The sequence below is a fragment of the Bos mutus genome, chromosome 19, assembly GCF_027580195.1.
Source record: "Bos mutus isolate GX-2022 chromosome 19, NWIPB_WYAK_1.1, whole genome shotgun sequence".
Lineage (NCBI taxonomy): Eukaryota > Metazoa > Chordata > Mammalia > Artiodactyla > Bovidae > Bos > Bos mutus.
Window position 1 is genome coordinate 43455337 of NC_091635.1, and position 27564 is coordinate 43482900.

At 36.8% G+C, this 27564-nt stretch overlaps 2 protein-coding genes across 8 annotated transcripts in view; one reads left to right on the forward strand and one right to left on the reverse strand.

The window, feature by feature from the left end:
- Window positions 1-27564, forward strand: part of NF1 (neurofibromin 1) — a 257559-nt gene that overhangs the window by 200684 nt on the left and 29311 nt on the right. For all 7 annotated transcript variants that reach the window (XM_070390401.1, XM_070390396.1, XM_070390403.1 and 4 more), the window contains 11 exons: window positions 8650-9082; window positions 9679-10019; window positions 12356-12558; window positions 16536-16729; window positions 17771-17911; window positions 18072-18351; window positions 21622-21836; window positions 22022-22083; window positions 22237-22351; window positions 23087-23188; window positions 25888-26028. In XM_070390401.1, the coding sequence (XP_070246502.1) occupies window positions 8650-9082; window positions 9679-10019; window positions 12356-12558; window positions 16536-16729; window positions 17771-17911; window positions 18072-18351; window positions 21622-21836; window positions 22022-22083; window positions 22237-22351; window positions 23087-23188; window positions 25888-26028 (2227 nt within the window). The remainder of the gene's footprint in view (window positions 1-8649; window positions 9083-9678; window positions 10020-12355; window positions 12559-16535; window positions 16730-17770; window positions 17912-18071; window positions 18352-21621; window positions 21837-22021; window positions 22084-22236; window positions 22352-23086; window positions 23189-25887; window positions 26029-27564) is intronic.
- On the reverse strand, window positions 1779-6197 carry EVI2A (ecotropic viral integration site 2A). The gene is made up of 2 exons (XM_005896677.3): window positions 6003-6197; window positions 1779-3458 (listed from the first exon to the last, which is right to left on the reverse strand). The coding sequence occupies exon 2, from the start codon at window positions 3435-3437 to the stop codon at window positions 2739-2741; it is 699 nt and encodes a 232-aa protein (XP_005896739.1). The 5' UTR covers window positions 3438-3458; window positions 6003-6197; the 3' UTR covers window positions 1779-2738.

The window sequence follows — 27564 nt, forward strand, 5'->3', positions numbered from 1 at the left end:
TCACTATTTTTAAATCCCTAAATTAATAAGCATGTGGACCATAGCACCCAATGGTAGAAAAGTAGCCTTGTTCAAAAGTAACTTTAGAACTCAAAACATATCTTACCCTGTCATCTTTAAACAGTGGTTAAGTTTGGAAAGGAACCACTTTCATGAGCTACCATTGGATGTTGTCAGTCTGAGGACGTGTGTTAAATAGCCAAGATAGTGAGGGATAAATTTTAAATATTTCTGCAATAGGAGCTTTCTGTTTTGTGTGAAAATGTTCAACATATGTGTTGCATAGGAAAGTAGTTGCCTAGTTAATTTCTTATTTTTAAGAAGACAGTCATTTGTTTTCAGTTTCTTGATTCAAGGACTGCTTTGTGTTATCACTGTTTTCATGTACAGTCTCAGATTTTTGATATACACAAAATGGGAGCTCTGCCCAGGTTCATTTCAAATCTGAAATCAAACCTTTTTACCCTTCAAAAGATAACCTGCTGCTGCTGCTGCTAAGTCACTTCAGTCGTGTCTGACTCTGTGCGACCCCACAGACGGCAGCCCACCAGTCTCCCCCTGGGATTCTCCAGGCAAGAACACTGGAGTGGGTTGCCATTTTCTTCTCCATTGCATGAAAGTGAAAAGTGAAAGTGAAGTCGCTCAGTTGTGTCCGACTCTTAGTGATCCCCATGGACTGTAGCCCACCAGGCTCCTCCATCCGTGAGATTTTCCAGGCCAGAGTACTGGAGTGGGGTGCACTTATTGCCTTCTCCAAAAGATAACTTAATGTTACAACCACAATGGGCATGAGCTTTCTCTTGCTTTCCTTTTTCCTTTGTTGATGTTTACCTTTTTCTGGAATAATAGGGCTATGATTTGTTATTTGGGAAATGGATTTTTTATAAATTGGTAACAAATCGATAATAAAATTGATGCTCTTTTTCCCTCTCTCATTTTAAGATGTAACCTTAAAAAAAAAAAAGAAATGTAACCTACCTAGATCTTTTGAGCAATGGAAATTTTACAAATTTAATCTGATGACCAAGAGCATGATCTAGGGAATTATGCAAAAATTATCAATGCCTCTATCTGGAGCTCACTCCATTTAAATCAGGAGGAAGGGTGTAACTTACGCATGGGTGAGTTAAATTCTTCAGGTGATTCTGAATCTCAGTCAGGATGCAAATTACTAACCTAGAAAGAATTGCAGTAATACTTGGAAAAAATATATATAAATATGTAAAATGTTTCCTCAGCTAGGTGCTCTGTGATGACCGAGAGGGGTGGAATTGAGGGTGTGAGTGGGAGGTTCAAGAGGGAGGGGTTGTATATGTATACATATAGCTGACTCATTTTGTTGTACTGCAGAAACAAACACAACATTGTAAAGCAGTTATACTTCAAATTATTTTACAAAAAAAACAATGGCTGTTGTTAGGGGGTGGAGATAGTAGAGATTGGAAGGAGGCCTAAAGGCACTTTCTGAGAAAATGTTCTATTTGTTGGTTAAAAGGTGTTGACATGTATAAACTTTTGTCAAAGTGAATTGAATTGTAAAAAAGAAAAATAAAAACATACATATATGTAAATGTTTCCTTAAATGTCTAGCATATTTCCCAAAATAAATGCTCGACAAGGGATGAGATTTTTAAGACTGGCCTGGTCTTTAATTAAGTATGCTCTGTGTCAGTTTTGGTGGACAGTTGGAAAGTCTCTCAGAGCAACTTTTGCAATATATTAAATTGAAGATGAATGTCTTGGCTTAAATGTAAGCCACTATTGTACTTGAACCCAGTTTCTTTAAACTTTCAACAATTACCTGAGTATCCTGTTTTCCAAAGTAGAACAAACACACACACATATACACATCTTTCCTTTGCTCGTGTCATATTGGGTAGTAAAAAAATAAAATTGGTTTATTAGGTCATTTGGCAGTCTCAAAGTCCAAAAACTAATCAGCCTTTGAATATTTGCTATAAAAAAAAATCCCATAAGCAATATTTATAGAGTTCCATTACAGTTAAACAGTAAGATATGTTTTACATTTATCTATTTCAGTTGTACTCTGTTTCTTATTGATCTTTGCTGTGTATTCTCTAAAATAATAAAGGGAATGCAAATATACATAGTCACTTTTATTCTGTCATCTTAATTTATTATACAAAATTTAAAGTTTTAATTAAGTATAGTAGAAAACGACTTTCTTATGTACACCACATGTAAAGATGAAAGCATCTGGCATAACATTAGCCGTGTTTATAGATGAACTGGTATGGATTCTGTCTCATTCAGCAAAGAAAGTACCATGTAACTATACAGTTCAACTCTATGCATTAGGAATGTGACTTCTGTTAGATGTTAAAGCATGTAATAGCCTCAAATGACACACTGAAACTCTTCCAAGTTTACTTACATTTGGACAAAGATCATGTAACTACTATTGCTGAACAAGAAAAACTCATAAATTATCTCTTTCTAACTCTATTAGTCAGTTCCTTCAACTTGTCTTTAGAACCTTCCTTGAATGCTTGGTCGTTTTATTATTTGCTTTCTAAAACAGTGTTAGACACAGTTAAAATCATTAAGTAAGCAAACATATTTCTTCCTTTCTCACTTGCTTGATTCTAAGCAAGGCCAGCCATGGCAAATTTTAGACCTTCAGTCCAACACCTTGGCATTAAATGTCAAACTGAGTTCATTTTTACCCCAGAAACTTTCTCATTGCTACTTTGCATTTTTCTTCACTAAAGCATCTATTAGTTAGTGAGTTTTTCAGTTCCTTCTTCATCTTTTCTTTCCCTCGTAGCTGTGAGCACTCCAGTAGATTGCATCATTAGGTTGGGCACTGTGAGCTGTTTTGCTCTTTTCCAAGTGTCTGATTCAGCAGGCCAGAGACCACTGCTTGCCAGAAAATCACCATTGCTCCTAGGCTGACGCTTGCCTGCTTGTTTTGATCGTCTGAGAGATGAGACTTTGTTTGCCAGAACCACAGTTGATAGAAATAGAATGGTACAGATAAGAAGGAGCACGGCAATTATGATTAAGCAGACTAGCATGGCCATTTTGTTGTTGTCCTCCTCACAGACACCCTTTTTGAAAATTTCACTGTGACTTTTGCTTGTGTTTTCAATGTTCTGTACTGTTGGTGGACTGTTCCTGACAACAGAAGATACATAAAGCTCCAGTTCAGATTTAGGAGTTAAAAACGTGATGTGAGATGATGTTTCTGTTTCAGGCATGTTTGTAGAATTATCTTTTTTATCTGCTTCAGGAGTTTTAGGGTTTGCGTTAAAGTTTTCATTTTGGCTTCTGTCCGTCTTGTTGTGAATATCTGGATCCAAGACAGTAGAATTGTTATCCCACAGATGGGTATAGTTTGCTTTTGTTCCAGGAGACAAAGAAAAAGCTGTTGTTATCAGAAAGGCAAGATGCAGGTAATGTCGCATGTGTCCCATGTCTGTGAGTGTACTGGTAATCTGTAGGGATAGAAATATAATTTGTTAACTTGTGAAAGAATAATGGTTCCTAGTTTTGGTAATTGTCTTTAAAAGATGGATAGACAGTTGATAAGTTTTAGCTACAATTAGCTATAATTACACTCATGCCTGACATTTGCTTTCCTGTTTGAATTCCTTCTGAACTGATCTTTTTTCTACTAGGCTACATATAAAGAAACAATTTAATTTCTCTTATTTTTTAAATGCTAAAAGGTAGCATTGCAGATAACTACTAATCATTGTTAAACTGAATACCCTGGTTTAAGAGTTTCCTCCCTCTTGAGCATGCTAGAAGAATTTAGCTTTGAGTCACATACTTCTGCTTTTACTTTTTTGATTCCTCCTTTTTTTTTTCCTTACCATTTAAGGAAACTCCTTGCAGAAACTCCCTATCCTCTAACAAATGAGTCACCCATCTGTATAGTAAGAGAGAAATGTGACATTTTGCTTCGTGTGTGAGAAGAAAATGCAAATAATTTTGCGGGGGGCTCAGGAAAAGGGAAGTGTGGTAGCAACCAAGAGAAAACGGACCTCAAGTAGAAATTCAAGATGTTCTTTTTTCTTCCTGGGTATTTATCTTGAAGTTTAGACTAAAGCTAGTGCTTAGGAATATATTCCCAGTATTCATGAAAGCTCTTTTATGATGATGGGTCTCCCTTCACCTCTATGGCCCCTGAGTTACTGTGGCTTTCTGAAAGCAAAGACATGCCACTTTTCTCATCCCAAACCTCTGGCATTACAGAGGAAAAGAGGCAGGTTTCTTTTGAATAATCTCAAAAGTTCAACAAAAGATATTGACCTTTCTCATTATTATTTGTGCTTAGAATTTTTCTGTGAATATTTTGACATAATCTTTAAAAATAAGGTATACAATAAAATAGAAATACATCAGGATCATGGGATTCAGGCTCAAGTGGGAAGTCAGTGTGGATCATAAGAGTCTCAACCTATAAATGAAAAAGTGGAATGTCGATTTTGGGTCTGAGCTCGCTGGAAGCCAGTCCACAAAGGGGAAAACTCTGTTCCTAATTTTTATTATCCATCATAAGACTGAAGATTTAAATGCAACTGGCATATCTGTTCTAGGTACTGGTAAGCCAAGGAAAGATTCGTTACCATTATTGAGCTATCTCTTTTAAAATAGTATTCCAGTTTGTCTGGGCCACATTTGTAAGAGTGTTTTATTGTTTGCATTTATATGAATAGGGAAGTGGAAGCAAAAACTAGGTTATTCTTCTGTTGTTTAGTCAGTCAGTCATGTGCAACTCTGCGACACCATGGACTGTAGACCACCAGGCTCCTCTGTCCGTGGAATTTTCCAGGCAGGATTACTGGAGTGGGTTGCCATTTCCGTCTCCTGAGATATACCAAATAAAAGTGCCTGTTTGCCTATTATATATAAGTTCTTCTCAAACTTTAAAGAACATGGATGTGAGTTTGTTTTTAATGCAGATTTATTCCATAGGTCTAGGAGGGACTGGAGAGTTTTAACCAATTCCCAGATGACACAGATACTGTTGCTACTCATGCTTTTTTTTTTTTTTAACTGAAGTATAGTTGATTTGAGAATAACAAATGTGACATATTGTTATACAAATGAAAGTAGCATATAATAAACAATAGTAACTAGAAACTAACCTCTGAAGTCATATTTCCTATTGATAATATGGAGGGGGAAAAAAAAAAACCCTTTCTTATGTGTTCTAGAAGTAAGATTACTTTTCAGATTATAATTTTTATAGACAGTTAAAGATATTGTGCACTGACTTGTCTATAATAGTGTTTGAATTCAATTTTTAAGTTGAATGACATAAATCTTTGGATTTATGGAAGTATTTGTGATTCTTCCACAAAGAGAAAGACTTTAAATTGGATTAGCAAATAATTTCCAGCCTTTTATACTAGACTGGACTTCTGCATGAGATGCTAAAAATGATTTAAAGCAAGTTATTCTTGTCACATTAGTTCATTAGTGTAATATGTATCATAGTATTTGTACACATTTTAGCAGTGCTCACCACAGGATAAATAATAGGCCCGCTGTTGATTGTCTTCAGCCAGATGTACTGTCATCCCCAAATAAACAAACCGTTAACAAAATGAGACTTTGAAATCCTTACAAATGCCTAGCTGTCTCTACATCTCTAATTTATGCAGTGGAGGCCAGGTTATATTATGAAAATTTTCCTTTATCTCTGGTAGTTTTCAATAAAATTTATAATGCCTAAGCATTAGTAATGAGAAATTTGTTTTTTAAACTTATTTTAATAACAGGTAAAACTTTACAGTTCACTCAAGAGACTAAAATCAAATCCTACTTAATCTTAATTTAAAGCTCTGTGTTGATGGTAACTCTTGCCATTTCTTACTTAAATTTTACTTAATAGAACAGAGAAGAAAACAGCATACATGTTCCATTACTAATTCTACTTTGTTAGTACGATTCGAAAGTATTTCCTCAAACACTAATCTGTAAGAAGTTATAAATGAAAAGGCATAAGAAAAGCCATATATATGACCTACCTTACAAAATGCTTGGTCAAAATCTTATAACCTGATTTTAATAAGCCACTTCTTTTCTTTTCTTGAAGCACAACTTCCAAATAATTTAAAGCAGAATAGACTTGAAGAATCTGAACCTAACTCTGCAGTTTAAAAAAAAGGATATGTACAGCTAGCTTTCCACTAACCACAGATGACACATTTCCTTTCCACTGCAGCTAAAGCACATGTCACAGGGGAAAAAAAAGTCTCCAACTTGTCTATTTGGCCACAGCATGACAGGAGGCTTTGTAGGACAAATCCCCGCCTCCAGGGTAGGGAGGGTTTTGTGTTTAATGCCTTTTGACCCTATGCTTATTATGTATGTCTGCTATATGCTTTCGAATGCTATGTTAGTATCTTTCAGAAAAACAGAAAATAACATTTCCCCTGAGATTGAGCATTAAAATCTTCTCTAAAAATTGTACTTGTATACCACAGACTGATTTGATAACATGAGTTTGGAGACCCAGGATATTGGTCAGATAATAGAAACAGTAATGTTTATAACCAGCATTTCAAAGTATGGAAGTGCAACAGTGGTTTGGAGAGACTATCTAGTAAACTTAGGTTATAAGAGACAAAAAAAAAATCTCTTATAATCTAACTGTAGTGTATATATACACACACACTCCCCTCTAATGTCCTGTCAGGACCTCATACTCAATGTATCTAAAATGGATTTCAATTTTCCCCCAAAGTGACTGCCCCTTGTGATCTCTGTTTTTATTCAGGGTGGTAACATTCTTTGTTATGGCAGAGCCTTGGTACACAGCAAGTCCTTTTAATTCAAATCCTTTGTTTCAGCCTTGATAAAGATGTTGAATCATGTTGATCCTTTCTTCATATTTTTGGATCAGTTTCTTCTCTAACTGTTAGCCTTGTGTATATTTTAGATGCTTATTAAACCATACCTAGACTACTATAATATCTTTTTCACTAGCCCCAACTCCTTCTTATATATGTATGTATCACTTCCTGTGATCATATCACCTTTTTCTTTTTAAAGAAATGTGGTCAAATAACTCCCTAACACCTGCAGCTGCAATTCAGAAATGTTTGTGCACATAAACATCAGATGAAAGGTTGTTTAAAAACAATGAAAATCTCCAGGCCCCACTGCATAGATTCATATATAGTAGTTCTGGGCTAGGACAGGAAACTGCGTTTTAATGAGGCATAGAGTTGATTCTGCCACTGGTGTGCCACAGAACATCCTCCAAGAAATACCAAAGTCTTAAGAGGAAATCTGAGCCCCTTAGTTTTGCCCCTGAGCAGTTTTGGTCCCTTCACAATTTGGCTATTCTGTATTTTTCCAGCTTTCTCTCTTCAAATTTCTCTACATGAATCCTCCATTCTAGCTCAGCTAGCTGATTCTTGCCTCAGCACATCTAGTTGCCTATTTTTCCCCCTCCTTCCCTCTCTCCATGAGGCCTGCCATTCCCTGCTCTTGTTGAGTGTGAAATTTCTCCTGCCCACTTCAGCATCTTCTATGTAGCTTTCACTGATTACCCAGTTTGTGTTGATTTTTCCCTCTTTTGAACTTTACAAAAGTATTTTTCTGTGCAGTTTCTTTGACAAGTGATTACATACTACCTCATATCTTTTCTTTGTTCTTGAAATACTTTTTAAAATTTTAAGATGACTTAACTTATCATATTTTTATCTTATTTTCTCCCAATAAGATTTAAAACTCTTAGGAAAGGATATTTGTTTTAGCTTACTTTGTAGTACCACCAGAATCATCAAGTACAGAACGTTGGGCCAAAGTTAATATAAGGTTGATTTGTTTTGAAATTCTGGTACTGTATTTGGGGGCTTTCTGATGGTCCTTCTTTTGACTACTCATATTGATTAGCATTCTTTTGAATGTAGACAACATATGACATAGACAACTTAATCAAAAAAATGGGATGTATTGGCTCACACAACTGAATAGTACAGAAATAAATTCTAGGACTCAAAAGAAATGGCTGGGGCCCCAGTTTATCTTGTCATTTCTCTGCTCCATTTCTTCAGTTTTTAGGCAGGCTTTTCATTCATATCATAAGGTAAACAAGCTAACAACTCTCAGAGCTATATGTTCCTTTAATTATAAACATTAGGGAAGAAAAAGATCTCAGTTCTCAACAATTTAAGCTGAAGTCTTTGAATTGGGCCTATTTGGCCCTAGTTGTCCTAGTTTGAGTCACATGATCATTGTTGAACCATTCTCTCTGGTCATGGTGGATTAAATGAATTGACTAAATTCATTCAGTTTACTTCAAGGCTCCAAGTGGGTCATTCCCACCCAAATAGTTCACCTGGGAACTTGGGTGTGCCTAGAAGCAACCGACCAATGTCCATTGCCTTCCTCCTTGCTTGACTATGGTAGACAAGTTTGTTGTTGCTGTTGTTGCTCAGATTTTGAACTGGGGATTTGTCTCTTGCATTTTACTTTAGCCTTCTCAGTGTCTTAAGAACAAGTGATTTAAAAAAATGGATCCAGACTTTGTATAATTGTTTCATATTATAGTTTGTTTTCTCTAGAAAACTAATCAGAAAATAAAGGATTAAAGTAGATTTGTAGCATCTGTATATTCATTCAAAATGGTTAATGATTTGTGTCCTTTTTTTCATCTTACTTTAGGTTCAAAACAGGTCAAATCAACGGTGATTTGCTGATATACCACGTCTTGCTGACTTTAAAGCCATATTATGCAAAGCCATATGAAATTGTAGTGGACCTTACCCATACTGGGCCTAGCAATCGCTTTAAAACAGACTTTCTCTCCAAGTGGTTTGTGGTTTTTCCTGGCTTTGCTTATGATAATGTCTCTGCAGTATATATCTATAACTGTAACTCCTGGGTCAGGGAATATACCAAGTATCATGAGCGGCTGCTGACTGGCCTCAAAGGCAGCAAAAGACTCATTTTCATAGACTGTCCTGGGAAACTGGCTGAGCACATTGAGCATGAACAGCAGAAACTACCCGCTGCCACCTTGGCTTTAGAAGAGGACCTGAAGGTTTTCCACAACGCTCTCAAGCTAGCTCACAAAGACACCAAGGTGTCTATTAAAGTAAGTTTCACTGCCTGTTAGGTAAGTGATTCATTGCCTTGCTTGACTAACCAGCCAATCTACTAGACTCCCCAGGGTCCCTGTAGTACTGTATAGCAAATGTAAAGTAAGTCCAGATGGAGGAAAACCAAGCCTTCTGTCTTCATGGAGGTCCCGCAGAAGGCTGGAGAGGTGTACACTTAATATAATTTCCAGGTTGTATTGGGGGCAGGAGAGTAGTATAGAGTGGGCGGTTTGCTGCATATCTGTCAAATGGCAGGAATATATGAGGAGTGGGAACTACCTATTGAGATTTCTTTTGATTATTACATGCTTTTTAGCAGAGGATGAACGTGAACCTTCAGGATTAAATTTGTAATTATCCATAGGATCTCAAGCTTTTAAAAACTAAAAATTTTTTTCTGATGTTTTCAGTTTCTTTTGACAGCACTTATCACAATCATTATTGAACCTGTTTGAATATATAATGGTGGTAACTCTTCTTTAAATGGCAAACATGGTATTTTGTTTGGTTGGTGGGTTTTTGAAACCTCTCAGATTTCTACATAATGAAATTTAATCCTTTTCTACTCTACCCTCTTGCTGACATTTTCCAGGTTGGTTCTACTGCTGTTCAAGTAACCTCTGCAGAGCGAACAAAAGTCCTGGGGCAATCAGTCTTTCTAAATGATATCTATTATGCCTCAGAAATTGAAGAGATCTGCCTGGTGGACGAGAACCAGTTCACCTTAACTATTGCAAACCAGGGCACACCGCTCACCTTCATGCACCAGGAGTGTGATGCCATTGTTCAGTCTATCATTCACATCCGGACACGTTGGGAGCTGTCGCAACCAGACTCCATTCCCCAGCACACCAAGATTCGGCCAAAAGACGTCCCTGGGACACTACTCAATATTGCATTACTTAATTTAGGCAGTTCAGACCCTAGTTTACGGTAGGTTTTTTTAAAAACTCATTTCAATCTTATTTAAAGTTTGTTGGTTTTAAAATGAGATCAATTAATAAATTTTTAAGGCAGCCTCTACCTTAATACTATAAATGATTAGCAGGCATTCTAAGTAGGTAAACACGTGAACTATGTAAATCTGAATAGGGTGACTTATACCAAACCAGTGTTCTTTCAGCTTTCATCTGAAACATAACAGCATGGCCATTTTGGGGGGGATTTTTTGTTTGCTTGTTTTTCTTTTTAAAAAAAGTTTTCTTTTTTTTAAAGTCTACTTCTAAGTAAAATTTCTCCTTTTCTGAGTTCTCTAATTTTTCCCATATTTAAAAGTACATCACTATTCAGCTCCCTTGCAGTCAAGTAAGATTATCATTATTTGAAAAGGAAGGCTTAATGTTCAGTAATTCAGTAACATTACATAGTTTCTGCAACTGTGTGACTTTAACAAAATTCTTGAAAGAGAGCTTAAGACAAATATAAATGTCAGATGAGCAGAGTTATAATTGGATCTGGTTAGGTTTAGTATCTAAATGAATGCGGAAAGGACAGGGCCTATGGCATCAGGAGTTTTGGTTTAAATCTAGACCTGCTGCTCTGTATGACTTTGGTCAAGGTACTGAAGTTCTGCAGATGAGCTCTAGTTTCCTCTTTTTAAAAATAAGGGTAACCCTGCCTTCCTGTAAACTTACAAAAGTTTAATAAATGTGTGGTAGTAGAGCATAGCATCTAGCAAATAGTTTGTGTTTAACAAATATTTCCTCCCAACTCCCCCCCACCCCTCCCCCACCCTTTCCTCTCTCTGCCAGTGTCTCCACACCACTTCCCTCTTCTGCCCCTCTCCTTTTCATGTTAAGATAATTTTTTGCCCCAAGTACCTTGGGACTATCAGGTTTTTACAGATATAAATTCTTGGCTTTGGAAAATCTTCCCTAGGGTATAATATAGCTCAAGTTTTATAAATGGGCTTTTTAGAATTCCACGTCCTCCGTAATTTAACAGGAAAAGAAATAAGCAAGATTTCTTTACCTGGGCGGTCCTCATGGAGTCCATGAACTCCCAGAAAATACACACAAAATTTCACATATGCTTACCTTTCATTATCTGAGAGGAGTCTGTGACACCTACTCCCAGTTTGAGGAATCCCAGTTCTTTATAACTGTTGAAATAACAGAGTGAAAGTCACTGTCCAAATAGCATCACTCAGAATTCCTTGGAGTTAATAAAAGATACACAAACTTAGAAACAATGAGGTTAATATTTTCATTTTAGGAAAATGGAGCTATGTCTGTCTTGAATGTCTAGTTCCAAATTCCTCATAGAAGAGTGCTAGCAGACTTCTAACAGTTATTAGCTTGAATGAGCCTGTATTCTTCTCTTGTGAAATAAAGCAAACTGACAGCTTCTGCTTTTTGCTGAAGCCTGTTGTTCCAGAGAAAAAGCCTTGAGGCAGACTTATATTTCAGTGGCTTTTTCCCCTGTGTGGTTATTACATAAATATACTAGCATGATGAAAGTTCAGAGGTAAGGAAAACCTGAAATTCACTGAGCAAACCGTTTGTTTTGCTGGATAGGGGAGAAAAATCTAAATCTAAAAATTGAGTTTTTTGAGCTATCTCCTAAATTGTTTAAGTATATTTTTAGACATTTATAAGGAAGACTTTGGTTCTGATGGAACCTGGATATATATTATGGTTTGTGTGTTCTTTATTTTTTTTTAATTCAGTGCTTTTATGTATAATAGTAGGAGTTCATTTAAGGAAAAAATGGCACGTGGGGGGAGGTACTTAATTATATTAAAAAATTGTTTGACCTCTAGTTTGTAGTATAAATTGTAGGACACCTAGAAAGAAATTTGGTAGATTCTAATGAAACATTTTAGCATTCTAATTTTATGAGGGCCATCTCATTTCTTGTGCTCCTGGTCATAACTGGATCTAGTGAGCAGGGGAGCCACAATTTGAGTTTTGGCCTCACTGAAAATATGGTGTGCCTTATTCTGACTTTCTTCATATTGACTGATCTTAAGACCGTAAAATTCTCATATTTTATATCCCAGTGGAATGTCTTTTAGAAAGGCCTTATATTCGCTGTCGTTAGGAGCCTCAGAGTTCTCTTCTGATTATGTGGAGAATTTTCCTTTAAAAAAATACGATTGCGGGGTATTTGGGATTTACCATAGAATTACAAAATCTTATCTCCGATCGATCATAAAATTTTTAAATAGTTGATCTATGCTTGGTAACAGAATCATAAGTTGTATGTTATTAAAATTTTGAAATTATAAGAAAAAAGTTTAAAACAACTTAATTTGTGTTTTCTCCTAGGTCAGCTGCCTATAATCTTCTGTGTGCCTTAACTTGTACCTTTAATTTAAAAATTGAGGGCCAGTTACTAGAGACGTCAGGTTTATGTATCCCAGCCAACAACACCCTCTTTATTGTCTCTATTAGTAAGACCCTGGCAGCCAATGAGCCACACCTCACCCTAGAATTTTTGGAAGAGTGTATTTCTGGATTTAGCAAATCTAGTAAGTAATGATTTTTTTTTAATATTAACAACGATTCTAAGAAGATTCAAAGATAGTCCTTTCATTTCAAAATTTGCCAATGAAATCTTTAGTATATTTCCACTTATTTTTATTTTTTGTCTTACTGAAGAAACTTTGTGGTAGATCACATTGAGAAATCCACAAAAATTTGGCAATACATGCACAGTGGGAAGATTTTGATATCTTCTGTGTCTCTGCACCACTTACAAAGTGTTTTCATACCATGTTTGAGATTAGCGTATTTCTCTTCTTAGCAGGTTATTCCAAATGTGTAAAATATCCATGTTGTCCCCTTGATTTTAGGGGGGTAGTCATTTTCTCTTTACTTCAGGTTGAATTTGAACTGTGATTTTATTGTTTATGTATAGTTCATGGAGAATGCAGTGGCACGAAATACAAGGTCCAGAGTCAACTCCTGACTTGCCTTTTGTAAATGTAAATTTAACATCTATTCTTTATGTCTATCCATCTTCAGAACCTGTAGTAATATAAATGTTGCTCTTCTTCCAGCTTATTTCCTGACATTTTCTTCCCCTCCCTTTCTCTCTCCATAATACATAAAACTTTTTAATACACTCAAACACATTTCTTGACTTTTCTGTGTTAATTGAAAGCTTTGGAAATTCAGTAAGACCAGATCACTGTGTATTTTTACAGCAAGAGATGTAGGATTATAACTCTAAAAAGAAAACATGTAAAACTGACAAAACAAGACAGGTATAAAGCTTTATTAAGACAATATTAACAAAGGTTTGAGTGAATGGACACATGTATTGTGTTCCTGGATGAACAGTTCTTACCAGATTATTATAATTCAATTCAGTCCCTTTAAAATAGCTGTGAGAGTTGAGGATTAAGAATGAGGTAGAGCTTTAAATGATTATGCTATGCATTTCACTTGAAAATACAATAGCTAAGAAAATATTGAAAGGAAAGAAAAACTGAGAGGGGCTTGTAGTCAAAGCTAAGGTTTTTCCAGTAGTCAAGTATGGATGTGTGAGAGTTGGACCATAAAGAAAGCTGAACGCTGAAGAATTCATGCTTTTGACTATGGTGTTGGAGAAGACTCTTGAGAGTCCCTTGAACTGCAAGGAGATCAAACCAGTCAATCCTAAAGGAAATCAGTCCTGAATATTCATTGGAAGGACTGATGCTGAAGCTGAAGCTCCAAGCCTTTGGTCACCTGATGCAAAGAACTGAGTCATTAGAAAAGACCATAATGCTGGGAAAGATTGAAGGCAGGAGGAGAAGGGGACAACAGAGAATGAGATGGTTGAATGGCATCACCAACTCAATGGACCTGAGTTTGAGAAGCTCTGGGAGTTGGTGATGGACAGGGAGGCCTGGTGTGCTGCAGTCCATGGAGTTGCAAAGAATAGGACACAACTGAGTGACTGAACTAAACAGTAATTAAAATGAGTATTCAAAAGTTAGCAATCAGATCACTTTAAGAGAAGCATATTGATAAATAAGTAACACAGACTAATAGGGGGAAGGTTAAATCACTTCAGAAATGAGGCTGAGAAATGAATCAAGTTGGGTCTTCATCTTAACCCCAAACCACAAGATGATGCCAAAATAAGTTCTAACTATTTTTAAGAATTGAATATAAAAACTGGAACCATTTAAGAAAGAGGAATAATATTTGATTGCTTTCTGGGTGAGTAAGGACTTATGAAACAAAAAAAGTAATAGATTGAAGCAAAGGAAATGGTGAAAGTTCACTAACAAATTTGAAGAAATTCAAACTGAAAGAAGTGTTGTTCAGTCACTCAGTCGTGTCCAAATCTTTGCAACCCCATGGACTGCGGCACACCAGGTATCCCTGTCCTTCACCATCTCCTGGAGCCTGCTCAAACTCATGTCCATCGATTCGGTGATGTCATCCAACTGTCTCATCCTCTGTCATCCCCTTCTCTTCCTGCCTTCAATCTTTCCCAGCGTCAGAGACTTTCTAACGAGTCAGTTCTTCACATCAGGTGGCCAAACTCTCGGAGCTTCAGCTTGAGCATCAGCCCTTCCAATGAATATTCAGGACTGATTTCCTTTAGGATTGATTGGTTTGATCTCCTTGCAGTCCAAGGGACTCTCAAGAGTCTTCAACACCACAGTTAAGAAGCACCAGCTCTTCAGTGCTCAGCCTTATTTATAGTCCAACTCTTACATCCATACTTGACTACTGGAAAAACCATAGCTTTGACTATTTGGACCTATGTTGGCAAAGAAAGATTTAAAAAAATTCAGTGTTGATGTCTTTGGAATTGTGAACAGGAGCAAGTTTTCTACAAAGTAGTTTGGACGTGGATATGGAGAACCTTAAAGATGTTTACAGCTCTTGGACTCATAACTCCTAAGGAATTTATCCTAAGGAATTAATGTCCATATGTTTATCATAGCATTATTTTTTATTTAGGTTTTTAAAATTCAGGTGTATCTTATCATCAATAAAGTGCCAAAATCTTAAATAATTTGATTAATTTTTACATGTGAATACATTACAAAACCATCTCCCAGGTCAAGATATGGAACATTTCCAGCATCCAGAAATTTCCTCTCTGGCAATCCATTCCCCACCAAGAGTAACCACTGTTATCACCTCTCTTGCCAGAGATTTATTTTCCATACTTTTGTGCTTCACTTAACATTACTTACAATAGCAAAACGCTGAAGCAATCTAAAAGTAAACACTGAGGAACCAATTACATTATTCTTCTATGTAATCTACATATCATGAAATAATATGAGGCCATTAAAAATGTTTTTGGTACAGAATTTCAATTTGGGAAGATTAAAATGTTCTGGAATGGATAGTGTTGATGGTTGCACAACAATGTGAATATACTGAATTCCTGTGAACTGTACACATTAAAATGGCAGGTTTTATGCTATATATGGAGAAGGCACTGGCACCCCACTCCAGTACTCTTGCCTGGAAAATCCCATAGATGGAGGAGCCTGGTGGGCTGCAGTCCATGGGGTCGCAAAGAGTCGGACACGACTAAGCGACTTCACTTTCACTTTTCACTTTCATGCATTGGAGAAGGAAATGGCAAGCCACTCCAGTGTTCTTGCCTGGAGACTCCCAGGGACGGAGCCTGGTGGGCTGCTGTCTATGGGGTCGCACAGAGTCGGACACGACTGAAGCGACTTAGCAGCAGTAGCAGCAGCATGCTATATATATATATATATATATTAATATATATATATGTATATTAACATGATTAAAAAATGCTTTGGGTACTCTTGATGAAGTTATATAGAGGAATCTTTGCATTAATTTTGTATCTTTTTGTAAGTTCGGAGTTACTTCAAAATAAAAAGTTACAAATTGTCCTTCCTTGAAAAATTTTTAATGTTGAGTAAATCTCAGTATAATACATAGTGAAATAAACATTCAGAGCATACTGTGTGCAGAAACCAACACAATATTATAAAGCAATTATCCTCCAATTAAAAGTAAATTAAAAAACATATTCTGTATGTAGCATAACCCTAATTTTTGTGGAGAAGTTGGGATGGGTTACATACAGTATCTCTGCATAGATTTGAAAGCCTATGGAGAAGTCAAGTGAGACACCAGTATATTGATATCAGTTTCATTTTTATGATGATACTCTCTGTTTATCAAAGTTCCTATGATTACCAATATTCCTTTTAAAATGAGAATAAAGTGAGAAAATTTTTAACTAGAAGAGAAGCTATTAAAAGGGAGAAAAGTAAGATAAAACTTTTCAAAAATCGGCTTAATGACTTTGGAGATTACGTTCTTTAAGGCTTGTTCTCTTTCTTCATCTCTGCCTTCAGTAATATATTTGCCAAGTCTCTTTTCTCCAGGCCTGATTCTAGGTTATGGTCTTTTCCTTTTACCTTTTTTCCTCCCAATCTTTTATTTTGAAATAATTGTTGATGTCATTTTTGTGGACCATCTGTGCTAATAATGTAATTTTTCCCCCCAGGTATTGAATTGAAACACCTTTGTTTGGAGTACATGACTCCATGGCTATCAAATCTAGTACGTTTTTGTAAGCACAACGATGATGCCAAGCGACAGAGAGTTACTGCAATTCTTGATAAGCTGATAACAATGACCATAAACGAGAAACAGATGTATCCATCTATTCAAGCAAAAATATGGGGGAGCCTTGGGCAGGTATTGAGTTTTCTCAAATATTTATCTAGTACCTCCTTGGTACAGATATTAATTTGATACCCACATTGTGCAAAGCACTGCACTAGGGATACAGCTATAGAAAAGACAGTTCCCTTTTTCAAAAAGCATGCCAGACACCCACCTAATCCCTGATCCACTTCAGAACTATAGGAGTCTGTGTCTCAGAACCAGAGAAAAGCTAATTATTCTAGCACTCTTCTCCATAGCGTTATTACAGTCGCCCCACAGAGTCCTCAATGTGCAGAACCCACAGGCGTTGAGGGCCAGCTGTACTATGCCATTTCTTAAGTGAGGGACTTATATCTGCAGGGGGTCCTGGAACTAATCTCCACAGACACCAAGGGATGGCTGCATGTAGAATTTAACTGTGAAAATCTGATACTATTTCTCATAAGTAGTGCATTATAGTATATTCTGGTATCCTGTATACCACAGGTGTCAGTAAATGTTTGCTAATGATGTTATTTGGGCCTCCTGCTCTCACTTATAGTTCATTTTTAAGAATGCCAATATTAAAATAGTATAATGTAATTTCTATCTGATAAGAATTATGCTACCATTTCTTCAAAGTAATCACTTAAGGAGGCAATACCCTTATTCAGATAATGCTGCAAATCCTCCACATTATTTTAAATGACCTTGGAGCCAGTTTTGTAGCTCTGCAAAACATTTCAGTACTTGATGTCATTTCTTATATTTTAAAATAATTGTACCTTATACTGCTGATACACTATTGTCTTAGAGAACAGAGGTGCTTTAAAAGTGAACGAAAATAATATATGTAGAGATTTTAAATTTTTGAATACCAGTCTCTGAAGGAATTGAGTGACTGTTCTCATCCTTTTCTGGATATTTTATGATAAATTTCTGACAAGTCTCTAAATAAAACCTAGTGTTGTGGAGGCCTCAGGTAAACCAGAATTTTCATGTTGATTGGACTGCTCCTTGAATTAATTTTAAGTTAAAAACTAAGTTGGTAGAATGGCTAAAACATAAGTTAATCTTTCCCTCTTCCACTAGATTACAGACCTCCTTGATGTTGTACTAGACAGTTTCATCAAAACCAGTGCAACGGGTGGCTTAGGATCAATAAAGGCTGAGGTGATGGCAGATACTGCTGTAGCTTTGGCTTCTGGAAATGTGAAATTGGTTTCAAGCAAGGTAATCACTTTTCCTTTGCCTTCTGGGCTATGGTTTGATGTATCTGTTTGGGGTTTTTTTATCAGGAGGTTTTTTGTTTTATAACAATCATTTTAAAAAGAAATTTTTTGTGATAAAACTTTTTAGCTCCCTTTTAAAAATTTTTTTTGCTTCTTTACAGGTTATTGGAAGGATGTGCAAAATAATTGACAAGACATGCCTATCTCCAACTCCTACTTTAGAGCAACATCTTATGTGGGATGACATTGCCATTCTGGCTCGCTACATGCTAATGCTGTCCTTCAACAATTCCCTGGACGTGGCAGCTCATCTCCCCTACCTCTTCCACGTTGTTACTTTCTTAGTAGCAACAGGGCCACTCTCCTTGAGAGCTTCCACACATGGATTGGTCATTAACATCATTCACTCTCTGTGTACTTGTTCACAGCTTCATTTTAGTGGTAGGTTCTAGGAAAGCACTGTGTGTTTTTACCAAATCCTTTCCCCATTTTATACCTATAACAATGCCTGACTTAGCCTAGATTACCTATTTATTTATTAATATTACGATGCCTTCACACCAAGCTGCTTATTTAGATCTATAGTAATGACATGAAATACAGTCGAAATAGAAAAAGAATGAATTACTTTCATTCCATCTCAAGCCACAGCTGAGATGTTCTATGCACATTTTTCATGGAAACTCTTTAAGTTATCACTTAAGCTAAAAACTCAGCACTGGTTGACAGTGTTGCTCTCCTAGTACGAATTTGTTCAGTTCAGTTCAGTTCAGTCGCTCAGTCGTGTCCGACTCTTTGCGACCCCATGAATCGCAGCACGCCAGGCCTCCCTGTCCATCACCAACTCCCGGAGTTCACCCAGACTCACGTCCATCGAGTCAGTGATGCCATTCAGCCATCTCATCCTCTGTCGTCCCCTTCTCCTCCTGCCCCCAATCCCTCCCAGCATCAGAGTCTTTTCCAATGAGTCAACTCGTCGCATGAGGTGGCCAGAGTACTGGAGTTGCAGCTTTAGCATCATTCCTTCCAAAGAAATCCCAGGGCTGATCTCCTTCAGAATGGACTGGCTGGATCTCCTTGCAGTCCAAGGGACTCTCAAGAGTCTTCTCCAACACCACAGTTCAAAAGCATCAGTTCTTCGGCGCTCAGCCTTCCTCACAGTCCAACTTTCACATCCATACATGACCACAGGAAAAACCATAGCCTTGACTAGACGGACCTTTGTTGGCAAAATAATGTCTCTGCTTTTGAATATGCTATCTAGGTTGGTCATAACTTTCCTTCCAAGGAGTAAGCGTCTTTTAATTTCATGGCTGCAGTCACCATCTGCAGTGATTTTGGAGCCCAAAAAAATACAGTCTGACACTGTTTCCACTGTTTCCCCATCTATTTCCCATGAAGTGATGGGACCGGATGCCATGATCTTCGTTTTCTGAATGTTGAGCTTTAAGCCAACTTTTTCACTCTCCACTTTCACTTTCATCAAGAGGCTTTTGAGTTCCTCTTCACTTTCTGCCATAAGGGTGGTGTCATCTGCATATCTGAGGTTATTGATATTTCTCTCAGCAATCTTGATTCCAGCTTGTGGTTCTTCCAGTCCAGCGTTTCTCATGATGTACTCTGCATAGAAGTTAAATAAGCAGGGTGACAATATACAGCCTTGACGTACTCCTTTTCCTATTTGGAACCAGTCTGTTGTTCCATGTCCAGTTCTAACTGTTGCTTCCTGACCTGCATATAGGTTTCTCAAGAGGCAGGTCAGGTGGTCTGGTATTCCCATCTCTTTCAAATTTTCCACAGTTTATTGTGATCCATACAGTCAAAGGCTTTGGCATAGTCAATAAAGCAGAAATAGATGTTTTTCTGGAACTCTCTTGCTTTTTCCATGGTCCAGCGGATGTTGGCAATTTGATCTCTGGTTCCTCTGCCTTTTCTAAAACCAGCTTGAACATCAGGAAGTTCGCGGTTCACATATTGCTGAAGCCTGGCTTGGAGAATTTTGAGCATTACTTTACTAGCGTGTGAGATGAGTGCAATTGTGCAGTAGTTTGAGCATTCTTTGGCATTACCTTTCTTTGGGATTGGAATGAAAACTGCCCTTTTCCAGTCCTGTGGCCACTGCTGAGTTTTCCAAATTTGCTGGCATATTGAGTGCAGCACTTTCATAGCATCATCTTTCAGGATTTGAAAGAGCTCAACTGGAATTCCATCACCTCCACTAGCTTTGTTCGTAGTGATGCTTCCTAAGGCCCACTTGACTTCACATTCCAGGGTGTCTGGCTCTAGGTCAGTGATCACACCATCGTGATTATCTGGATCGGAAGATCTTTTTTGTACAGTTCTTCTGTGTATTCTTGCCATCTCTTCTTAATATCTTCTGCTTCTGTTAGGTGCATACCATTTCTATCCTTTATCGAGCCCATCTTTGCATGAAATGTTCCCTTGATATCTCTAATTTTCTTGAAGAGATCTCTAGTCTTTCCCATTCTGTTGTTTTCCTCTATTTCTTTGCATTGATCACTGAAGAAGGCTTTCTTATCTCTTCTTGCTATTCTTTGGAACTCTGCATTCAGATGCTTTTATCTTTCCTTTTCTCCTTTGCTTTTTGCTTCTCTTCTTTTCACAGCTATTTGTAAGGCCTCCCCAGACAGCCATTTTGCTTTTTTGCATTTCTTTTCCATGGGGATAGTCTTGATCCCTGTCTCCTGTACAATGTCATGAACCTCAGTCCATAGTTCATCAGGCACTCTATCTATCAGACCTAGGCCCTTAAATCTATTTCTCACTTCCACTGTGTAATCATAAGGGATTTGATTTAGGTCATACCTGAATGGTTTAATGGTTTTCCCTACTTTCTTCAGTTTAAGTTTGAATTTGGCAATAAGGAGTTCATGATCTGAGCCACAGTCAGCTCCTGGTCTTGTTTTTGCTGACTGTATAGAGCTTCTCCATCTTTGGCTGCAAAGAATATAATCAATCTGATTTCGGTGTTGACCATCTGGTGATGTCCATGTGTAGAGTCTTCTCTTGTGTTTTTGGCAGATGGTGTTTGCTATGACCACTGCATTTTCTTGGCAAAACTCTATTAGTCTTTGCCCTGCTTCATTCCGTATTCCAAGGCCAAATTTGCCTGTTACTCCAGGTATGTTTTGACTTCCTACTTTTGCATTCCAGTCCCCTATAATGAAAAGGACATCTTTTTTGGGTGTTAGTTCTAAAAGGTCTTGTAGGTCTTCATAGAACCGTTCAGCTTCTTCAGCATTACTGGTTGGGGCATAGACTTGGATTACTGTGATATTGAATGTTTTGCCTTGGAAACGAACAGAGATCATTCTGTTGTTTTTGAGATTGCATCCAAGTACTGCATTTTGGACTCTTTTGTTGACCATGATGGCTACTCCATTTCTTCTGAGGGATTCCTGCCCGCAGTAGTAGATATAATGGTCATCTGAGTTAAATTCACCCATTCCAGTCCATTTTAGTTTGCTGATTCCTAGAATGTCGACATTCACTCTTGCCATCTCTTGTAGATAGGGAGTTAATTGATGAACATGAAGCTAATGTATCAAGAGGGTTGATTTAGGGAGCACTGTTAGGTAATTTGATATGATATTCAAATTTTATAAATTCATAATAAAATATGTGACACTAGAATTTTTAAAAAAAAATTGTATCTTTAAAGTCTTTACTTGTTCCTTTTGTCTTTTATAGAAGAGACCAAGCAAGTTTTGAGACTCAGCTTGACAGAGTTCTCATTACCGAAATTTTACCTGCTATTTGGCATTAGCAAAGTCAAGTCAGCTGCTGTCATTGCCTTCCGCTCCAGCTACCGGGACAGGTCATTCTCTCCTGGCTCCTATGAGAGGGAGACTTTTGCTTTGACATCCTTGGAGACAGTCACAGAGGCTTTGTTGGAGATCATGGAGGTATAGAAGGCAAAATGATAAGAAGCTAAACTCATTTTTAAAAATCCACTGGTACTGTATAGAAGAAATACTGTTTTATTCTGTTTTGCACTTAATGCTTAAATAAAAACATTCCCATAGACTGTGTTTAGAATTTTCTAGAAATATTTATGTACATAAATATATTTAGAGTATCTTTTTTTTAGGCATGTATGAGAGATATTCCAACATGCAAGTGGCTGGACCAATGGACAGAACTAGCACAAAGGTATGTCCCACATTTAAGTTGCAAAAGTATGTGTACTGTTGAAAAGATAGATATTACTGCATAATTGATATTCTAAGTAATTATTCTATGTATTTATATGTATATATATAAACACAAAGGTTTTCATAAGCTCTTTGAATTTTTTAATTGTAGATTTGCATTCCAGTATAACCCGTCCCTGCAACCGAGAGCTCTTGTTGTCTTTGGCTGTATTAGCAAACGAGTATCTCATGGGCAGATAAAGCAGATTATCCGTATCCTCAGCAAGGTACTTCCCCCCCTCTTCCCAAATATTTGTGGTTCCCAAGTTGTAAATTATATCTTGAATTTTTCTAAGGGACATTTAAATTTGAATTTAATAAAGTATCTTATATGTTGTTTATTGAATCTTTAAAAATGGGTTTTGATTATTATAATTCTTTGAAGTAAAGCCTCTCTAGAGAAGATATCTTAAAAAAATTAAGTATTTCTTTTGGCAGAAGGTACTCTTACTGTTTTATTATAAGCATTTTACTAGATGGTAAGACGAGCCTTACCTTTCTAAGGTGGCTCAGTGGTAAAGAATCTACCTGCAATGCAGGAGAGGCGGGTTTGATCCCTGGATGGAGCAGATCGCCTCGAGAAGGAAATGGCAACTCACTCCAGTATTCTTGTCTGGGAAATCCCGTGGACTGAGGAGCCTAGTGGGCTACAGTCCATGGGGTTGCAACGAGTCAGACACGACTTAGCGACTGAACAACAACCACAAAGACTAGCCTTGTGTAAAATTATGTAATTTGTAATTGCTATAACAATGCCTGACTTCCTATATTAGCATATAATATAGAAATACTTCTTAAAAAGATTCCAAATGTGCTTACTAGCTACCAAGATCACCACAGCATTGGAAATAATCCTCGCACTTATTAAATAAAGAATTGTTCTGAAATAATTCTGAAATTCAGTTTAGGAGTAAATGTTTTGTTTCAATGAAAGTAACATAAAAATTCTGTTTCTCTAAAAGGCTCTTGAGAGTTGCTTAAAAGGACCTGATACTTACAACAGTCAAGTTCTGATAGAAGCTACAGTAATAGCACTAACCAAATTACAACCACTTCTTAATAAGGTAATTACTGTGTAGAAAATGAGTGCATTTATTTTGGGTGTTAGTGTTAAATGTTATTTTCTTTCAAAGAGTTCAGAAAATAAGATGGATAGAGAAATTATAAAGAAAAAACTATAGTTAAAGTAGAATGTCTTACCTTAAAATTCAGTTGTTTTATTTACATTAGAGGAAGAGTAAGGATGGAGAATATGTTCTTAAGTGCTTAGGTATTGGCTTATCAGTGCTTAAAGGAAAGATGGATATAAATGCTTAATTCTTTCATCCAGTTGAGCATCTGCTATGTGCCAAGTACTGTTTTAGGTGCTAGAGATATAATACTGAACAAAGCCAATAAAATTATCTGCCTTCATGGAACTTTAATTCTGGAATGAATGCGAAAGTTGAGGAGTGGCTAGATAATAAAGTGATTAAAATACATGATACGTTAGTTGGTGATCATTGTTGTGGAGAAATGTAAAGCTGGGGTAAAGCACACCTGATAATCAAAGGAGTTTGGGTGCTAAGTGAAGATAATGTTTAAAGGAAATAAGATAATAGCAGCCACTGTTTTAGGATGGTCTGAGCTCATCTCAGCTTTGTGACCTCAGGCAGGTCATCTGTATAACATCTGGACATTATGTTTCTACATTAATAAATTGACTAAGTAATGGCATAGTATTATCTTCCAACTCTAAAGTTGTATTCTGTGAATTGAGTACAAAGATACGCCAAATTGAGAGAGATTACATAGAAATAAAGACCTGTATGTTCTTCTTCTTGAGCTATATGTTCTACAAACATTCTAAAATGGCCAAATTGGGGTTCTTTTGCTATTCCAAAATTGATATTTTTGTGTGCACAGTTAGAAAAAGACGCTGTGCAATGCTAACTGTAAGGTCAAACTGAATGGAATGCGTCTGGCCCAGATGGTTTTTAAAAAAGTCTTCCAGCTCTTCTGCCTCCTGCTTCTCACCTTTCCCCAGCAAAGGAGGATAAAAAAAATTCAGAAGTGATTATACCTCCCTTAAGGAGAAACCTATTACAGGGAGAAATTAATCATCCTCGATGCTTACCTATACACCCTGGATCCGAACAGAATTTAGGGGTTTAGCTAAGGAATTTCCCAATCCCAGCTAGGATCCGTTGGGATTTGTTAAGGAATTTTAATTGACCATCTGGACCTATGAGCCCAGGTTTTCAGATCTGTATCAACTAATGCAGATGTTAGTTTCTGAAAACAGAACAAGGCAATGACTAGAGAAAGCAAGGTGAAAATACCACTTAAAGGACTGTGAATCACATAGTCCAGAAGCTTGCACCAAATACAAGGAATTAGCTCAGAAATTACTGAAACCTATGTCAGAGCTTTCTCCAAAAACCATAAATGGACAAAGATTCAACAGTGCAAGCAAAGATCAGATGAATCAATCCAAACTATTATGGAAGATTGGGGGGAAAAGGTTTTAAGCAATATTCTGGCTTGACATTTGAGTCATTCTAACAACTAAAATGATCCTTTTGCTTAACTCCACCTTTAAAGAAGGCTTAGATGAGGATTTAGCTACTTTTGTCAAAGACAGTCTAGGTTGGTCTGAGTGACACACAAAACACTCTTGTTACACGGGCTGACCAACTTTTCAAAACCCTTAAAAAAAAAGGGAGTATCTGTGAAAATTATGAAACTTCATTTGCACCACTTTATTACCCAATGCCAGTAGAAAATTAACTGACCCCCAACCAATTTAATTCCCAAAACAGTAGAGAAAGCTTGAAGGAAAAAAAAAAAATCTCTCTTTAGAATTCTTGTCCTGAGGGCAGAAACTCCTACTAGGAGAACCTGATTTTCTCTCCCTGTGCCTTGAGACCCAGAGCTCTCTGGATCACTTATCTAGACTGTCTCTTAATTGCTGAAACTGAGTTGGGGGGGAGGAAAGAAGCCTTTTAAATTTTCTTATTCCAACTTATTCACATTTTGTTTTATATTGTCATATTTGATTCATGACTAAGTTTAGAAAATGAAGGTATATCTCTGACTGTGTCTGTTTGGATATATGTACGTCTCAGTATGTTTCTTTGGATAATATTGCTGCGGTTAATTTGTAAAATGAGCTCTAACCTAACCAGCCTAAAGAAAAATAAGCACTTGCAAATCAAGCAGTTCTAAATACAAGAGAAATTAACCTAAGTGAATTTCAGGTTCACATGAATTAAGAAATATTCAGTATTAAGTACCTGGTATTAATATTTGTTGATCTAATTAATATAGACATGCTTAAAATATTAAGCATAATATTTTCATTGTGCCTAGGTTTAATATGTTAAATAAAGTGTTGTTATATCTGTTACAAATTTGTAAGCAAGGAAAGTAACTCAACTAAAGAAACTTTTAAGGAAAGAAAGCATAAATGATATAGGAACTTTTAGATAAACTCTATTAAGGGGCTACCCCAATGGCTCAGCTGTAAAGAAGCACCTGCCAGTGCAGGAGATACAGGTTCGGTCCCTGGGTCGGGAAAATTCCCTGGAGTAGAAAATGGCAGCCCACTCCAGTATTCTTGCCTGGAAAATACCATGGACAGAGAAGCCTGGTGGGCTACAGTCCACGGGGTCAGAGAGTCAGACACGACTGAGCGCACACGCATGATTTCTTGTATACCACAGTGTGTTCTGATGAGACGGTGGTGTATCTTACTAACCTGGAGTGCGTCTCCCCTGCCTAGGACTCCCCTCTGCACAAAGCCCTCTTTTGGGTTGCTGTAGCCGTGCTACAGCTCGATGAGGTCAACTTGTATTCAGCAGGCACTGCACTTCTGGAACAAAACCTGCACACCTTAGACAGTCTCAGGATATTCAATGACAAGGTAAACAAGCTTTCGGTTGGTGTTTCTAAATTATGCATGTTAGAGTGTCTCCTTTTTTTTGTTGTTGTTTTCTTTTAAAATTAGAAGAGATCCATCTTTAAATATGAATTTCTGTGTAACTGGTTGTGAATATATTCCTTACTAGCTCATAAAATGGTTTAAACTTTGCATACTTTTTTATATAAAAATAGCAAAAAAAACAGTACTTGCCCAATATTGGTAAACAGAATAAGGATAAAAATATTGAGTAATAATAATAGCTACCTTGCTAGGCTCTATGCTGTCTTATGCACTGTACATTCATTAATTGTAATTTCATAATCCAAGGGTAAAGGTTAGCATTCCCCACCCTTACTTCACTTCATGAAGAAATAATCTAAAAATAAGCTCACTTTTATTGAATTATGGTACTTAATGAGAAATAGGTATAATTAGAAGCAGATAAGGCGTCTAAAGGAAACTTTTGGATATTTAATTATGCTAGTCTTTTGTTTGCTTAATCCCACTTTAAAACATATTAATACCATCACCACCCCTCTTAAAACCTTTTAGTTTTGATTGAGATTGGGTTTTGGTTTGCAGAGTATAGTAAAAGAAATACAATAGTAAGAAATTATATTCATTTTGTCTTTGGAGGAAAAAAAGAGAAGCGTCTAGGAGAAAAGAGAGGAATTTTAAGACAGATAGGTGTATATAATAAGAGATTTGCTTAAAGCAAAATTAACAGACCTTGTGAGAAGAAAGAAACAGACCAGAGCCTGGTTTTATGTGTGAAGATGCCTGGTCTAAGCATTGTTTGTTTTGTCTTCCAAATAGTAGTGTAGTGTAGACCCACAATAGCTGGGGCTCTGGGAAATGTGGAAGCAGAATTTTAGATGTAGAAGTTATCTTGAAGTTTTATCATCCATTTTATAGGATAGAAAAGAACAAAGAAGTCAGGTAACTTGTTCATGTTTGTGCATCTGATTTGGAACTAGAATCTCTCTTTCCTAATTCCATTGCTCTTTTCTGGAGTGGTCTTAGGACAGTGGTGGTCAGAGAGATGGCTAGCTTTTGGCCTTTTGTATGAATATAGGATATTTGTGAGTGAAGTGTTTGTCTAGGAATATCTGCCTTGGCATTTTCATTGCCAAAATAGACCCATTAGCAGAAGTTAATATTGACTCCAAATGCCTCAGGATACTAGGAATCCATTAATAAAGCTTGTTAAAAGTTACCAGAATGAAAGATGAATAAGGTCTGAGGATCTATTATTTAACTTAATGACTATAGTTGATAACACTGTATTATAATTGAAATTTGCTAAGAGAGGAGAACTTAAATGTTCTCCCCCAAAAGAGGGGATGGGATATAAATATGTGAAGTGATAGTTTATTAACTTAATGGGAGAAATGTATATGTGAAAGGATATACATTCATTCTTCAAATCATCACATTGTACACATTAAATACCTTACAATTTTGTCAGTTATACCTCAGTAAAGCTGAAAATATATATATACATTGAACTTATAGTAAGTTAATACTTTAATATTT